General features: G+C 40.1%; 1 protein-coding gene across 1 annotated transcript in view; it reads left to right on the top strand.

Moving 5' to 3' along the window:
- MB21D2 (Mab-21 domain containing 2) overlaps positions 1 to 4,402 on the top strand; it is a 120,454-nt gene extending 116,052 nt beyond the window's left edge. Inside the window, exon 2 of the mRNA XM_516952.7 lies at positions 1,556 to 4,402. Coding sequence (XP_516952.3) covers positions 1,556 to 2,820 — 1,265 coding nt within the window. The 3' untranslated portion in view covers positions 2,821 to 4,402. The remainder of the gene's footprint in view (positions 1 to 1,555) is intronic.
- Positions 4,403 to 17,561: the final 13,159 nt, after the last annotated feature.

Genomic DNA, 17,561 nt, shown 5'->3' with positions numbered 1-17,561 from the left:
AGTCATTTAAGTCTAGCCTTTAAGAATTTATGTTAATTCCATCTATTAATGCTATCTACCTATTAATTTCATGCATTTTTTCCCTTATCATTTAGTCATAGCTTGAATTATGTTCCTACTGCATGCACGAAGTCTTCTATACCTGCTTAATACATGAGACATGGTTCTCAAAAGGACCCACAATCTCTTAAAAAATCACATTTGTTAATATCATCGCCAATTTAATCAGAAACATATACAATTCGAGAAGATGTCACGCTCATGGTGCGGAGTTTTCTAAATTTAATTTTCCCTTAGAAATTTCAGCTTTATCATTGGCAATAAATATTGTCAGTAGTTTCCTTGAAGCCAGGCTCATTTTGTTCATTTCTGAAGAAAATGTCTACCAAATACCCAAATCTAAATAGCCATAGTTTTCTGTTGTTCTTTAAAGTAAAAATGGCGTTCCATGAACAAAGAAGCTAGTTCAGCTCACAACTCAGTTACGTGAGTGCTTTTCCTGAAGACAGATTTCCTATTTCAGTATGAGGAAGACAGGTTTTATGGTTATTTCCATTTCATCACACAGACTATTAGGAAGATAGTCTTTCTAATGGCTCAGAGATTGAGATTCAATAAAATAACTTATTTTTCTTCTCCATCCAGGATTTTCTTAAGTAAAACTGGGTTTTTTAAAAAATTGCTAATGCATGTCAGTGGTAAAGAACCTACTGACTGCTAGTACAGTTTGGCATCAGTGTCTTTGCTGCTGCTAAGGCACTGGCAATATTATCCTCCCTTGTTTCTGTGCCATTAGTACAATGGCAACACAGTAAAAAAGTCAGACAAGACTGGGCGTGGTGGCTCATGCCTGTAATCCCAGCACTCGGGGGAAGCCGAGGTAGGAGAATTGCTTGAGGCCAGGAATTTGAGACCAGCCTGGGCAACATAGCAAGACCCTGTCTCTTAAAAAAAAAGTCAAACAGTGTGTTAGTATTATTATAAAGAGAGTTCTGAACTCATTACCCCTGAAAGTGTCTCCAGCCCACACTGAGAACCGCTGGTACAACGAAGAGTGTAAGCGCAAAGAGCCTGGGGAAAGAAAACCGCTTAGGCAATAGATAAAAAAGGCCGAACTTCATATGATGGCAGGAGAGATGGAGAACAGGGAAGGAAGTGAGAAACCCTGGCAGAGGTTCCATGGAAAAGATTTGGCAGTAGAAGGGCAGCAAAGAGTTGAAATGTACTGAGGTTTTCAGTCTGCATAACTGAGTGGATGGCAATTCCATTAACTGAGATGATGACTGGGGGAAGAGGGGCCCTGTTTTATTATTGAAAATGATACTGCTTTTCACTGAGAGAGAAAAATCTATCATAATTCTTGCATGTGGAAAAGGGTGGATTCTAGCACTAGTGAGAAAGTACTGTTGGCCAGGTCTCTGCAGCAGCCTGAGATTTGATTTAGCACTGATAATGAATTTTGGTTCTTGGAACATCAGAGCATTCTGTTTCATGCATAAGACTCTTATGTCTGTGTTTCCTGTAATAGTGTTGTTTTTTTCTTCTTTATTTCTAGGAATGGTGCAAAAGCTAGACCAAAAGCTTCCAGTGGCTAATGAATACCTGTTGCTCTCTGGAGGTGTCCGGGAAGGCGTGGTGGACCTGGACTTAGATGAGCTTAATGTCTATGCCCGGGGTACTGACTATGATATGGACTTTACCCTCTTGGTGCCAGCCCTCAAGCTGCATGACCGTAATCAGCCTGTGACACTCGACATGCGCCACTCAGCCTTGTGCCACTCTTGGCTGAGCCTTCGGCTCTTTGATGAGGGGACAATCAGTAAATGGAAAGACTGCTGCACCATTGTAGATCACATCAATGGTGCCACCAACTACTTCTTCTCACCTACCAAAGTGGCTGACTGGTTCTATGACTCTATCAGCATTGTCCTATCAGAAATACAGAAGAAACCCCAGCGAGGGATGCCAAAGGTGGAAAAGGTGGAAAAAAATGGGACCATCATCTCCATCATTCTGGGTGTAGGGAGTAGTCGCATGTTGTATGATATTGTCCCTGTGGTATCTTTCAAAGGTTGGCCTGCAGTGGCCCAGAGCTGGCTCATGGAGAACCACTTTTGGGATGGGAAGATTACTGAGGAAGAGGTCATCAGTGGGTTTTACTTGGTGCCTGCTTGCTCCTACAAGGGTAAGAAGGACAATGAATGGCGGCTGTCCTTTGCCAGGAGCGAGGTGCAGTTGAAGAAGTGCATCTCCAGCAGCCTCATGCAGGCCTATCAGGCCTGCAAAGCCATCATCATTAAACTGCTGTCCCGGCCCAAGGCTATTAGCCCCTATCACCTGCGGAGCATGATGCTCTGGGCCTGCGACAGACTTCCTGCCAACTACTTGGCTCAAGAAGACTATGCAGCCCACTTTTTGCTGGGCCTCATCGATGACCTGCAACACTGTCTGGTCAACAAGATGTGCCCCAATTATTTCATCCCTCAGTGCAACATGCTGGAACACCTGTCTGAGGAGACAGTCATGCTTCACGCCCGGAAGCTGTCCTCTGTGCGCTCAGACCCGGCAGAGCACTTGCGCACCGCCATTGAGCATGTCAAGGCAGCCAACCGGCTGACACTGGAGCTCCAGAGGCGAGGTAGCACCACCAGCATCCCCTCTCCACAGTCCGACGGAGGGGACCCCAACCAGCCTGATGACCGTTTGGCAAAAAAACTGCAGCAGCTAGTGACTGAGAACCCGGGAAAGTCAATCTCTGTCTTTATCAATCCTGACGATGTCACAAGGCCCCATTTCAGAATTGATGACAAATTTTTCTGAGTGTTAGCTGACTTTTTTTTTTCCTGATTCTTAAACTCTGATAATATGTCGTGTGGTTTGTGATGCTATCTTTCTGTTTTTTACATATCCAGCCTAGATTGGATTTGTTAAGAACAAATTTTAAGTTTCCTGGTTCTGCAGGATGGTGCAGGCTCTGAAACAGTATATTACTATTTCATATTCTGCCTCTGATTTCGTTGTTTACTTTTTGTAGTTATTGTCATGCTCTTTAGTTTGTTGGAGTTTTCTTTCTTTTTAAGGAGATCTTGAGCCATAGATGAAAATGCCCATGAATCCTCTTGCTTTTTTCTGTTTCATACTTGGTGCAAATTTGTTCATGGGTATGGGGAAACAAATCTCTTTCTGATGCTTAACGATTCTATCATATTATTTTTATTATTTTGTTTTTGTCTTTTTTCTTATGAGCTTTCACCACTACTGATATTTGAGAATCATATGAACCTGGGAACTACCTGGCATGTTAGCTGGATTTATTTATTTTGACCAGTGACCAGAGACCAGAGTAGTTTCCCCCCTTTTCCACCAAACAGTGTAAACTTTGAAAGTGATAATACTACAAATTGTGTTTTGGAGCAACTTCATTGAATGTAATTGTCCTCAAATCAGAGAACACTGGGTGGTTTGAAGGGTGTGTCTGACAGTTTTCCAAGCAGAATTAAGGTTTCCAAATGTTAGTTTTAGCATATGTAATTATTTGAAGCCTTATTTAAATCCTATTAAAGAACATACCATTATTATTATTATTTGCACTAATCTTTGCCATTGTCAGAATTGCAAAGTGTGTTTCAATATAAATTAACAACCACTGTTGAAATTCTATCATTTTTTCATTTTGCCCATTTCTCTCTATCAGTGAAATGATTCTTTGCATTTGCTTAGTTCTCCTTCAATTGTGGGGTCCTGCTTTGCCCTCTTTGATATTCCTGGTTCCTGTCTCACTGAGAGAAGTTGTTAAAGCTTTATACATGTTGACCCCATCTAAAGCTGGGGAAAATATACACTTGATGAAGTAGGTGTCTTTGTATTTATTTCTTTTGGGGTCATAGAGGTAAGCTTCTTTGTAAAATCTCTACTCTTCCTGAGAGTTTTGAGAAAAACTGGCAGGAAGAACTTACAATCCCCAAATAGAAGATACCACGTCTGTTCAAAAGCAGGTATTGCTATAGAGCAGCACCCAGGAAATATCTGTGGGTGGCAGCCTTGGTATAGAGGTGTCCTGTCTTCATGAGTGAAGTTACTTGCCTGATTAGGTGCTGGAAGGTATTGGCTCCCTGTTTTGGTGTGGACTCATGGCAAGCTGGTGTTTAAGAGGTCAGGAGGCCTGCTGATCTTTCAAAGGACACCCATGATGTCTACTCATGGAAAGGGCAAGTAACGTGTTCATTTTGGTCTTGAATGTCCAAACTCAAGGGTTGGATTTTGGCCATTTGAAATCAGACATATGCGATCTTGGGTTTTTGCATGGAAATTAATGTAATGCTTATAAATGAAAAATGAAAACATTCAACCATCTAAGTCAAACACAAAAATAATAATAAAAAAAGAAACATACTAGCCTTGACATTTTGTTGTTGTTAGTTTGTAATCTGGGAATTATTTTCTTATTAGTATTATATTAGCATATTTATATATTAGTATATTTTCTTATTAGTATTATACTAACAGCAATTTTCAATAAATACAGCCATGGGCTTGCTAGTGTCTTTCGGACCAGTTGTCCATATAGTGAACAACCAACATTCAGTCTTCCTCTTTCCCCAGTTTTACTACTAGTGTCTATCCGCCACATCATCCTTGTCCTTCTCAGGAAATGATTTCATCCCTAGTGCTGAAAACGCGTCGTAATTGGAAAAGCTGATCTGCACAAACCATCTCCCAGGCCACAACATTAACAAGGGACACAGAATGTCAGCTGCTCCAGTCAGGGACATGCTCAGCATTCCAAATTGGAATGCTGGGACAGAAACATACACTCTCCCTGGATATGGAGGAGAAAGCATTTGGATTCTTTTGCTACTGACAACTATCACACGATCTTTATTTATTTGTGTATTTATTTTTAATACACTTTAAGTTCTGAGTTACATGTGCAGAACGTGCAGTTTTGTTACATAGGTATATACGTGCCCTGGGTGATTTGCTGCACCCATCAACCCATCACTAATGCTATCCCTTCCCCAGCCCCCTACCCCCCGACAGGCCCCGATGCGTGATGCTCCCCTCCCTGTGTCCGTGTGTTCTCATTGTTCAACTCTCACTTAAGAGTGAGAACATGTGGCGTTTGGTTTTCTGATCTTGTATCACGCAATCTTGACTAGAGCTAGCTTTAGGATGAAGCTGACGTTGGATGGCGTTATGGGAGCTGGGAATTAAAACATGACCTACCACACCCGCCACATCTGAGATCTCCACTAGACTTTCTAGTTAAATGAGTCAACACTTAGGTTATTTTAGCCAGTTTGAATTTGGCTCATCAAAATATTTAAACTGGTATACCAAACTACTTCAGTATATTTAAACTATTGCCGTTGTTGTGTGCCTCTTTTCTTTCTCGGGACAGATATCAGGGTTACCGTGTATTTTATCTAAGAGCTGGTTTATGCTATCTGATTTGATTAAAAAAAATAGCCTCTATAATAATTATGCTTCTACTAAAGGCTGTTAAAAATGTATGATACTTTGACCATTACATTACACTTTGTAGATTAAAATAGTTATAAACCATCAAAGTAGCAAGCATATTACAACAGCTGTTCCTTTAAACTATAAACTACCATAACTATTCTCTGAACTGGTGTCTCAAATACACTTAGCAATATTTGCAATATTTTACGTGCCATGTTTTCAGACAAAACTCCATTACAGGCATAAAAAGAAACTAGTTTCAAAGATCCTCTTGGCCCTGTTTTTGTTTTGTTTTGTTTTTGCCACTTCTAGTCCTAGTGAAGATCACTCTACAAATTCTTGGTTAAACGTCTCGAAAAAGGTCCAGAGGCCTCTGGGCTCTAGTAATTTTAAAATCCTTTAAAAAATTCCTGGAATTTCCTATTGGTACTATAACCTCGGACTTTTGGCTCAGATGTTGAGAGGGGTAGAAATGGGATGTAGTCCAATACCTTTTCTTATCTGAAATTTAAGCAAATCATTGAGTTACTAACCAGTCTGTCCTTCTGAAGTTCAGAAGATTGGTTAAAATCACTTCTGTTTCAAGCACAGAATACAATGCCTTAAGGCTGGAGTCATAATTTTAACATTATTCATGGCTGACTTTTTGATCGGGGGGGATTTACAAGCTATTACTCAACAGGCCTTCAATTCTCTAATGAGGCTGGTTTCACCTATTTTGAGAGTAGGTTATTCTCTGTCCCCTGGCTTTCTCTTCTGAAATGGAAGATCCAAAGATGCCAGTAAAGGTTGGTTTAGAAGTGGGTAGAGCCAGGACCAGACATTTAAAAAATATTTCTGAAAGTACTATACAGAATTATTTCAGAGAAAATGAGAGGCAGGCATATGTGGCTAATCTTACTTCTGGGTGGAGAGGTGGGAAAAGTGGAAAGGACGTTAAGAGCTCCTGGTCACTTGTGTACCACAGGCACACACGCACATACATGAGTGTGAGCACACACACACATATTTTTATATCACCAACTGGAGGTTTCTTTGGGGTGACTTTTATAATGCACTTCCTTGGAGAATTAAGCCCCCTGGTCATAACTAATCGTTGGTGGTTTGGAATCAGATCACTGCCTCACCAAGAGGAATTTTCTGAGTTGGAGTTCAGCCTTTGCTGGTAATGCTGGGAAGGAACAGGAGGCGTGTTGAGCAGCGGTGTTGGTCTCCCAGGGTCTGGGGGCTTCCTGTGGCTTCAAAGCTCAGCAGTGGTCTTTAGAGAAGGTGCCTCAAGTTCCATCCTGGTAAGCTCTCTCCAGAACCTTTCTCTGAGTCACTGAAGGGGCTGTTGATATGACTGTTTCAGGTAGGAATCTGGGAAAGACTTCTTTCACTCTCCCACAGTCTTGCCTAGAGGATAAGCCTTTCTGTCATTAAATGGAGCACTAGCTACTACTTATATTAAAGGAAGAATAGGGATCAATCTCTGTTGCTGTTTCTTTATTAATGTCAGGTAAATACAAATGTATTTTTTAGATTATTATAGGGATGTAATCAATGCCCCTCTTTGAGGAAAAGAGTTAATTTTAAAAACGCAACTCTTGGCCAGGCACAGTGGCTCACGCCTGTAATCCCAGCACTTTGGGAGGCCAAGGCGGGTGGATCACCTGAGGTCAGGAGTTGGAGACCAGCCTGAACAACATGGCAAAACCCCGTCTCTACTAAAAAGTACAAAAATTAGCCAGGCGTGGTGGCGGGCGCCTCTAATCCCATCTACTCAGGAGGCTGAGGCAGGAGAATAGCTTGAACCCAGGAGCCGGAGGTTGCAGTGAGCCGAGATCACGCCACTGCACTCTAGCCTGGGCAACAAGAGTGAGACTCCATCTCAAAAAAAAAAAAAAAAAAAAATCAACTCTTATGCTATAATTTCTTCAACAGTTAAACAAAGAATGTATAATCTAAACACTTGAGAATAAATATTCACCAATGGAGAATTACTTACATATCTAAAATTCTACCTTATGTTAATTACCTGGAAAAATATATTTTTATTTTTTAGGACTGAAGCTGTAATAATTTACAATAGTTTATGCCCATTTCCAGTGCTATTAGCAATAAGTTCAAAAGCAGCATGTTTCGTAAACCATTTCCTATATCACACTGAAATTTTATATTGATTTAATGTGACTATTTTTCTGAGTTTGAATTGACAGTTTTTCTCCGCGGTTGGGTCTCGACATTCAGCGATCATCAGAGAGACCGTATGACTGGGTTTGTGTGGTTAAGAATAAGCAAGAAATCTCAGAAAAGTCTAATATTAACCATCATGTAAATACACTGTTGTTCAAAGATGTATAAAGACATATATAGCCTTAATTTGGTATGGCAGCTAAGATGAGAATGTTTGCACTCTGGACCACTCACTCTCCCTCTCTTTTCAAGATGAATGGACTCCTAATGTGACCTTGGTGAGGGTGCATTGATATATTTTTCTCTTGCCATTTTCTGCCTCACCAATTAATCACAGAAGATAAAAGGGGCTAACTTTGGATATAGTTGAAATTTTGTTTCTTTGATTTTATATCCTTATCCGTAAAATGTGGATTGGGGTAGCTGTTCTAGCTTTCACTAAAATTGCCTCAGTTTCCAAATTAGTCTCAAGTTTAGATCTATAAATCTACACACTTGGAGTATCCATTTTGACAATATTATTTTTAAAAATCTTACTAAGTTGCACCAACACCTACAGTGGAGCGCAGGAAACATTTATTGAACACCTGCATGTACAGTTCTTGCTAGATGCTTTATATTCATGAGCCTATTGAAGTATCACAACAACTCTAAACACGGTAAGTCTGAACTTCAATACTCAGGAATTAGGTAACTTGTTCAAAATTACATAGATAATTAAGTGGTAGGGCAGAGTCAGTGTTTGAACCCATTTGTTTGTTTCAAAAATTAAGAACTTTCTTCTGTGTTATCCTGCCTCTGGTATTAGAATCTGTTTTTATTGTTTAAGATAAATTCTATTATGTGCCTGCATAGGGGGGCCTGCATTCAGATAACAGGTAAACCTTGGACTGTGTTCTGATACCAGAACCCTGAGTATTTCCAGAGCTTTTCATCAGCAGAATAGATGGATCATTTAGAGAATGCTAAGAGAAGATAAATGACCATTTATGGAAAATTTTCTGTTTAGGGCAAGGAAATTGACCAAATGTCTCTATCATTTTAACCTCTGAGCTCAGAGGAGTAGGCAGAAGAACTGTTAGTTACTATTAGCAAAATACTATTTTTAAAGATGTAGGGAGAGAGGTATTTACGAATTAGCTACAAATGAAAGGTATGACAACTTTAATGGCTCAGCTGGCCTTGATGTAAAAATGAAATACATGTAAATAGACCACTTGTATTTTTAAAACAGTATTTCTGTAATTTAGAGGGAGTTTTTGAATATTTTTTGAATATGATATCTTTTAAAAATTCTGAGCATTTGTAGACTTTGGTAGACTAAACCCCCTACAAAATCTTACTGCTTACATTTTATAAATCTATAATTTACCATTTACATTAATACTTTTTTAATAGAAATAGGAATCTCAAACGAGTTTTTATAGACTATCACCAAACTGAAGACTGTGAGGTGTGGTTTGAATGATGCCCTAGGTGATTGACCCAAGAGGCAAGACAGCATTTCTTGGTTGTGATAATTGAAGCTACCCTGAGATAAACAGCAGCTTGTTTCTGATCCTTGTTCCTTCCAGCCTCAACACAGCCTATGCTTGGAGGACCAAAGCAAATAATCTGCTATCATGAGCCAAACTCTTCATTTATGGGAATTAATAAATCTAAAGAAGCGTCCCATCTCACAAGATAATAAGAATGATTAAAAGTAAAGTCAGACTCATCTGATCTTTTGTGGTGATGGGCAGGTACTTTCTATAATGATTGTGGAAATTTACCAAATGACTGTCCTCCGAAAAGGAACCTGTTGAAGGAAGAATGTTCTGTAGTGGGTAGGAAAGGCGGATTGAGGCAACCTGTGGACCAATAGTGAGTGTGTAGACAAGGGGCTGGACAACCTGGATGCAGACGGTTCTGACATTAGCTATGACACTTTAGGCAAACCTTTCCCTTTTCTGGGTCATGTTTGCTCTCATCATTTGTAAATTGAAGATGAGATGTGTGGCCTGTCTTTAAAGCCTTCATGAAGAGCTGTAAAAGAACAAACACCAAGACAACAGCTACACACAAATATTAAGCAATGATAACCTATGACGGTTAAATGGGATTTGCAGATCCTGGCTGGGGCTGTAGATAAACTGAGATGGACAGAAGTGGCAGGGAGTGCTCAGATAGGTTGGAATAAATGAGAGGACGTTGCTTCTGCTTGTCTTGTTCCTTACAACAGAGTGGTATCATTATTCTGAGACCTCTCCAAGGCCAATCTCATGGTCATAGGCACAGATCTCTCTGTACCCTCTGCACAGCTGTGATTGTAACATTTTATAAGCTGTTGCTTACAAAAGGATTTTACTGGAAAACAGAAACTATTTTTGGCTCTCAGGTCCTTAAATATAGCTCAAGCATTGACCTTCACTAATTCACACATCAGTGTTGTTCAGCTTTTTTATATGAGAATCCTAAAAGTAAGCCATTTGGGGGTTTGCGTGACAAGAAAGTAAGTCCAGGTTGGGTATATAACCTGCTTAAATTTGCTACCTACCATGTGTTCTCCGTGTGGTAGAAACCTTTGGGGACAGTGTCTCCTATCAGAATTCTGTGACTGACAAGATCACAGCACGACTCCAGCCAGCGGAATCATTCCTTGCTGTCATATTGACGTTGCAGTCATCTTGTGTTTTTCTATGCTAATGGTGTGGAGAAGAAACTAACAAAATATAAGAAGAGTAAATAACAAAGTAACAGTCTATGAATGGCTTCCTTAGCAGTGAAGGTCCTGGCCTAGAAGGTTTCTTCTGAATTTTGGCATCACCTGCCTGTTTGTTTCACATAGTTCTATGTCCAGACCCAGTCTCCTTATATTGTTGTAACAATTATATCGAATATTAAGTGGGTGAAGAGACCCCACCCAAGTTTCTACATTAATTTCTGTTTTCAAATTTCTGTTTTAAGATATCCTGAAATCTTTTGATCAACACAAAAACCTCGTGCTTCAACCTATCCTTAATTCTTTTGGACACTCCTTTTTCACTTTCCTGTTACTTGTTAGAGAATCACTATCTTCTAAGTATTCCCACTAGACAGCCAAAAATATTTTGATAAGCTTTCTGAGGTTTGTACTATAAAAATTATAGATATTAGGGGATTTTAAAATAAATTTAGAGACTGTGGTTTTTCAAGCTACACATACTCCTAATTCTAAAACACCGTGATGCAATAACCCTCCCCCTACCTCCATTAAGAATAATTTATCTACATGGAAGGCCAAGTGGATGTTGAAGGGCTTTTCTAAATTTCTTCTGCCTAATTTGACCTCATAGAATAACCTGCCTCACTAGAAAGAATTATTTATAAAGAAATGTCTCTATAGCTTGTTGATCTACACAGACTTTGCTCAAATCTTGAATCTCCTATCGTGTCTGGAATTGGTGGGTTCTTGGTCTCACTGACTTCAAGAATGAAGCCGCGGACCCTCGCGGTGAGTGTTACAGCTCTTAAGGTGGCGCGTCTGGAGTTTGTTCCTTCTGATGTTCGGATGTGTTCAGAGTTTCTTCCTTCCGGTGGGTTCGTGGTCTTGCTGGCTCAGGAGTGAAGCTGCAGACCTTCGCGGTGAGTGTTAGAGCACATAAAGGCAGTATGGACCCAAAGAGTGAGCAGCAGCAGGATTTATTGCAAAGAGCGAAAAAACAAACCTTCCACAGTGTGGAAGGGACCCGAGCGGGTTGCCACTGCTGGCTCCGGCAGCCTGCTTTTATTCTCTTATCTGGCCCCACGCACATCCTGCTGATTGGTAGAGCCCAGTGGTCTGTTTTGACAGGGCGCTGATTGGTGCGTTTACAATCCCTGAGCTAGACACAAAGGTTCTCCTCCCCACCAGATTAGCTAGACACAGTTTCCACACAAACGTTCTCCAAGGCCCCACCAGAGTAGCTAGATACAGAGTGTCGATTGGTGCATTCACAAACCCTGAGCTAGACACAGGGTGCTGATTGGTGTGTTTACAAACCTTGAGCTAGATACAGAGTGCCGATTGGTTATTTACAATCCCCGAGCTAGACATAAAGGTTCTCCACCTCCCCACCAGACTCAGGAGCCCAGCTGGCTTCACCCAGTGGATACCGCACCGGGCCTGCAGGTGGAGCTGCCTGCCAGTCCCGTGCGGTGGGCCCGCACTCCTCAGCCCTTGGGTCTGAGCGCCGTGGAGCAGGGCGCGGCGCTCGTCAGGGAGGCTCGGGCCGCACGGGAGCCCAGGAGGGTGGGGGGAGGCTCAGGCATGGCGGGCTGCAGGTCCCGAGCCCTGCCCCGCGGGAAGGCAGCTAAGGCCGGGCGAAAAATTGAGCGCAGCGCCAGTGGGCCGGCACTGCTGGGGGACCCGGCACACCCTCTGCAGCCGCTGGCCCGGGTGCTAAGCCCCTCATTGCCCGGGGCCGGCAGGGCCGGCTGGCCACTCCGAGTGCGGGGCCCGCCGAGCCCACACCCACCCGGAACTCGCGCTGGCCCGCAAGCACCGCGCGCAGCCCCGGTTCCGGCCCGTGCCTCTCCCTCCACACCTGCCCGCAAGCTGAGGGAGCCGGCTCCGACCTTGGCCAGCCCAGAAGGGGGCTCCTACAGTGCGGCGGTGGGCTGAAGGGACCTTCAAATGCCGCCAAAGTGGGATCCCAGGCAGAGGAGGCGCCGAGAGCGAGCGAGGGCTGTGAGGACTGCCAGCACGCTGTCACCTCTCACTATGGTGGGTAGGCACTTGTGGAGCTTCATTCTCGTGAAATGGGGGTGAACATGAAGGGAGAAATCAGCTCTAGAAAATAGGGGTTCTAAATACGCATACACACACATCTTTATATAAAAGCATAGTGTGGTATTAGGTTAGTTTAAAAAAAATAAGAACTTCTGTTCTGCACCTGTGTTTCAGGGTATGATTAGAGCAGCTTCGATTGGTGACCTATCTACCACTACTGGCCATGTGACTTTATTCTGGTTTCTTTTTCTCTCTACTTCAGTTTTCCCAAGGGCTATGTGAGTGTGTTGGATTTTGAATACCCACCTTAGGGGATACCACGATGTGCTGGTGGTTGGGCTCCAGATCCCTCATCTTTCACTCAATGGGGCAGCTCTAGGATTATTTGCCTTATGAACTAGAATTTCCTCTAGGAAGTTATTTGAAAAAAAAAAAAAGTGTCACTGTTTTAAGTATTAAAAAGCATGAGATAAGATTATCTCTAAAGGCCTTTCTAGCTTTCTAAGGGTCAGTAATTCTAGAAAGCAAATGCTAATTGTTGGGGAGTGAAGGATGAGTGGAAAACACTTCAATTCTTAATTGTTCATTCAACAATATTTATTGAGCACTGAGGCTCAACAAACCATGAAAAACTAAAAAAAAAAAAAAAAAAAAAAAAAAAAAAAAAAAAAAGCCACTTTCCAGCTTCCTGGAGTTTTTAGTCTAGTGAAATGCGGATGAACATGGGGGAGAACATCTACCCTAGATGCTCAGATATAAAAACTAGCAGTTATATAAAAATTCCATAATTTAAAAGTCGAAAACAAATATTGAAATCTATTTTCACATAGATCAGCCCACATTGGCACAGTAAATTAAGGTTTCTCAAGCTTGGTACTGTTGACATTTTGGGGCCAGATAATTCCTTGTTATGGGAGGCTCCCCTGAGTATTATAGGACCCCTTTGCAGCATCTCTTGCCTCGCTCACTACATGCCAGTAGAATCCTGCACCTTCAGTTTTGACAAACAAAAATATCTCCAGACATTGCCATATGTCCTCTGGGGAGCAAAACTGCCTCTGGTTAAGAACCACTGTAGTAAATAATTATACCTTACCTATTATTTTTTAGGGGTATGGATAAATTTTATCTTACCTGTTATTTCCTTGGGGATACAGACAATTATGTCTAGCTAAAAGTAACAATGACCATTTAATGTTGGTTGTATTACATTTTTAAGAGACGAAGTGCCGATGAGGCTTTCCATAGTTCTTCATTCATCACTTTTATGTTTGTAACTATTGAAGTTCTTGCTCAACCAGCTAATCAACCAGCATTTCCAATGATTCTGGTTACACTCTTCAAGATGTAGCTTTTTTCTTAAGGAACTGACAGTGTATCCAGGAAGATATTGATTGTGTAGGTAGAAGTATAGTGAGTAGCAAAGGGAATATACTGAAAGGGTTAAATGAATGACCAGATAATAGTTGTCATAGACATTGAGTGTAGGGTGAAATCTTGGGCTGGAATATTTAGGGAAGGCTTTGAAGGATAGTAGCTTAAAACCATGGAGACAATTGGAAAAGTGTTATAGAATGAAGGAAAAAAATAGAGAATAAGACATGGAAAGACTACGCATGGGAAAGAAGGACAAGAAATAGAAGTAATCATATTATTGCATTCATTGAGGTCTGAAAATGGTTCTTGAACTGTAGTTTGAACTCAGGAAACATAGCTACAGCAGATTGGAGTGGAGATGGAACTTCACTTCCGATTTTAACTTTTGTCAGCCTGGGAAATATATAAAGCAGCTTGACAGTATTTGAGATTCAAATGTTAGTTGTCATTGAAATGACTTCACTACTAAATAAGTTTCATGTATGAACGCTGTTCTACCTTGTTATTTTTGGTTGAATTCATTAAGAAACATTATCAAGTCGTTAGCAACCACTAATTTTCAAAGCCAATCAAGGTTTATTAATAGTCACTAAGGGAAATTGTTTTCATTCTGATAAATTTCAATCTCAGCCAGTGTCCCAAAATGTCACACACAAAAAAAATGTTTGCCATTGTTATGTTATTGGCCTTCCGTGTGGCTGGGCAATTAAGAATATTCCACTTCTGTTTCTCAACAAAAATATTCAGAACTGCCAATAATTAAGTATACAAGAGCATATGAAGTTGACTGTTGATGTGACTGGTTCATAACACATAATCAAATACGTTGCTCAGAGTACTTGTTGATGAATAGCGCAATGAATAACAGGATTAAGCAGCACATCTTCATACATTTTGGTAAATTTATCCAACTAAAATGTCGTTCTGCTGCACCCATATTTTTATCATTATTAGTTGTCACACAGTTTTGCAGATTCCACTTCAGATTGTACAGAATTAGTGTTTTTCTCAGTTTCTTTGAAAATGTTCTCACCCATAATTGTTCCACATACACTACTAGAGGCCAGTTCTTTAGTCACATCAAACTCCGCATTGATTCCTCAAATAAACATAACTGAGCAATATTAATAATACCTGTGAACTCATCAAGAGCCAAGGAAAAACACTTAAAATTATTTGTCTTGTTTTTAAAGTGACTATTGATTTTGCTTCTGGCTTCATTTTGTCTTGTGTTAATATCCCTCTTTCTTAGCCTTAAAATTTCATATTAAAATTTGTTTACAGGTTGACCATTCTGGGAACTATTTACTAGTTACCTAGAGTTTCATTTCAGGTTAAATAAGACTTTTTTTAAACTTGAGAAATATTTCTTGAGTTATAGTTTTAAATATTTGTTTTACAGCAATGTTTGACTTTTTCCTTCTGGAAATCTGTTAATACTCATATCCTATTTCCTTTGCCTGTCTTTTATTTCTGTCATTGTCTTAAAATCGTTCTTTTTCCTATTCTGTGTTTTATTTTATTTTTATTTATTACCATTTACAATCATTTTCTTATTGAGATTTCTTTGTTTATTTTTATCTTGCTTCCAATTTACTCTTTTCTTTTTTAGAAAAAGAAATGTCAAACTCATAGTACATTTGCAAGTACAATGCAAAGACTTTTACTTTTCTGAATATTTTAAGAGTATTGTATTAGTCTGTTCTCATGCTGTTATAAAAAACCACCCAAGACGGATAATTTATAAAGGAAAGGGGTTTAATTGACTCACGGTTCCGCATGGTTGGGGAGGCCTCAGAAAACTTACAATCATGGCAGATGGGGAAGCAAACACATCCTTCTTCACATGGTGGCAGGAGAGACAAGTGCCATCAGGGGACATGCCTGATGCTTATAAAATCATCAGATCTCTTGAGACTCACTTGTTATCAGAAGAACAGCATAGGGGGAGAGCAGGAACCACCCCCATGATCTATGATCTAATCACCTCCCATGAAACCCCTCTCCCAACATGTGGGGATCACAATTTGGATTATAATTCAAGATGAGATTTGGATGGGGACGCAGAGCCAGCCCATATCAAGTACATATCAAATACATTGTACATACAATGTCCCGTCACCACCGAATACTTATTTCCCATTATCAGGAAAATTTCCTGCATAACCACAGTAGAACTGTCGAAATTAGAGAATTGACATGGGTATGTTGTTATTATCTAATCCTCAGACTCCATTCAAATTTGGTCAGTTTTTCTAATGCTGTCTTTTATAGCAAAAAGATCCAGTTCAGATTCTCACATTGCGTTTAGTTGTCACATTTTTTCAGTCTGCTGTCTAGCACCTTTTCTCAGTCTTTCCTTAACTTTAGGACCTTGACCCTTCTGAAGATTACCAGCTAGTTATTTTTTAGAATGTCTCTCAATTTAGACTTGTTGGTTTTTCCTACATGTTTAGGATTAGTTTTACATCATTGGCAGTAAAAACATTATCTAGATGCTGAGTTTTTAATGCATTCCATCCAGTGGTACATTATTTAGATTTTTTTTCTACTCAGTTAAGAAGTTGTCTGCCTGTTTCTCCATTGTGAAGCTTATTTTTTATTTTTGCAAAGTGTTTTGTAAGGAGGTACTTTCAAACTGTAAATATCCTGCTCTTCATCATATTATTACTTAATCCGCTTATTTAAATTAGGATAGACTTATGCATTTTTTAATTTAAAAGTTTATAATCCATTATTATTATAGTTTATTTTGATGATCAAATTGTCCCAGATTTGTCCAGTGGGAATTTCCTAAAGATGGCTTCTATGTCCTTTTGAATTGATCCCCATCACTCTTTGGACACTTCCTTATTTTCATGCACAACAAGATGTTCTACGCTTATCTTCTTTGGTATTTTCCTTGCCTTGGCCCAGGTCTGCAATCATTCATTCCTCCAATCATTCATTTATTTTTATTTTATTTGTGGTAGAGAATGGTCTATAGAAACTAAAAACCGGTGCTAGGTATGCTAATTGCCATTAGTGTGTCACTTCTCTCAGGTCCTCTCAGTTGAGAGAACTACAGTGCGCGCGCACACACACACACACACACACACCAGTATTTATTTCTATATCCATTTACAATTTGAAAATAATGAGGTCACCCCAATACCCCAACTGTAATCTACCTTTGAAGGGTTCATTTTAGTTTCCTTCATTTTCATTTTATTTTTCATGGTGTATGTTTATTTTCTGAGAAAACTGGCCTTGATATATTTATGTATTTGATCAATCTGTGTGTAACTAATCTCCTATTCTTTCTGCCACCTCTTTGCCACCCAACCCGCAGTGCGGATCCCCTCTCATCCTACTTGATCTCTAACATGGCCCCTGGGCTGCTGCCCTCCCCCTTGACACTCTCCTTACCTGGTAATTGACCTTCTCTGGGGTAAATGCCCACTCCCCCAACCCCCCAACAAACATGCATCATTCACATAAATGCCTACTACACTTGGCCTTGTCTAATAATTTTTGGACTGAATTGTTTGAGGAGAGGGACATTTTTTCTTTCTTAATTATTTTCAGAGATCTCTGAGTTCTTGTTTCATTTCTTCCTAGAAATATAATTTCTAACTTTTCACTTCTGAGATTTTCTATCTTTGATCTGTGCTATTTCTTCAAAGGTTCAATCATTTTCTTCATGTGTTATAGTTCATTTTCATCTGCTTCATGACCACATTTTTCTATGTTACAGTCAGATATGATAGGGCTTATTTTAATATTTTTCTTGTAACTTGTGTTTAAAGAGTTCAATTGAATTCACTTTTTGTTT

This window comes from Pan troglodytes, chromosome 2 (assembly GCF_028858775.2).
Source record: "Pan troglodytes isolate AG18354 chromosome 2, NHGRI_mPanTro3-v2.0_pri, whole genome shotgun sequence".
Taxonomy (NCBI): Eukaryota; Metazoa; Chordata; class Mammalia; order Primates; family Hominidae; genus Pan; species Pan troglodytes.
This window is presented reverse-complemented; position numbering and strand designations above follow the sequence as displayed.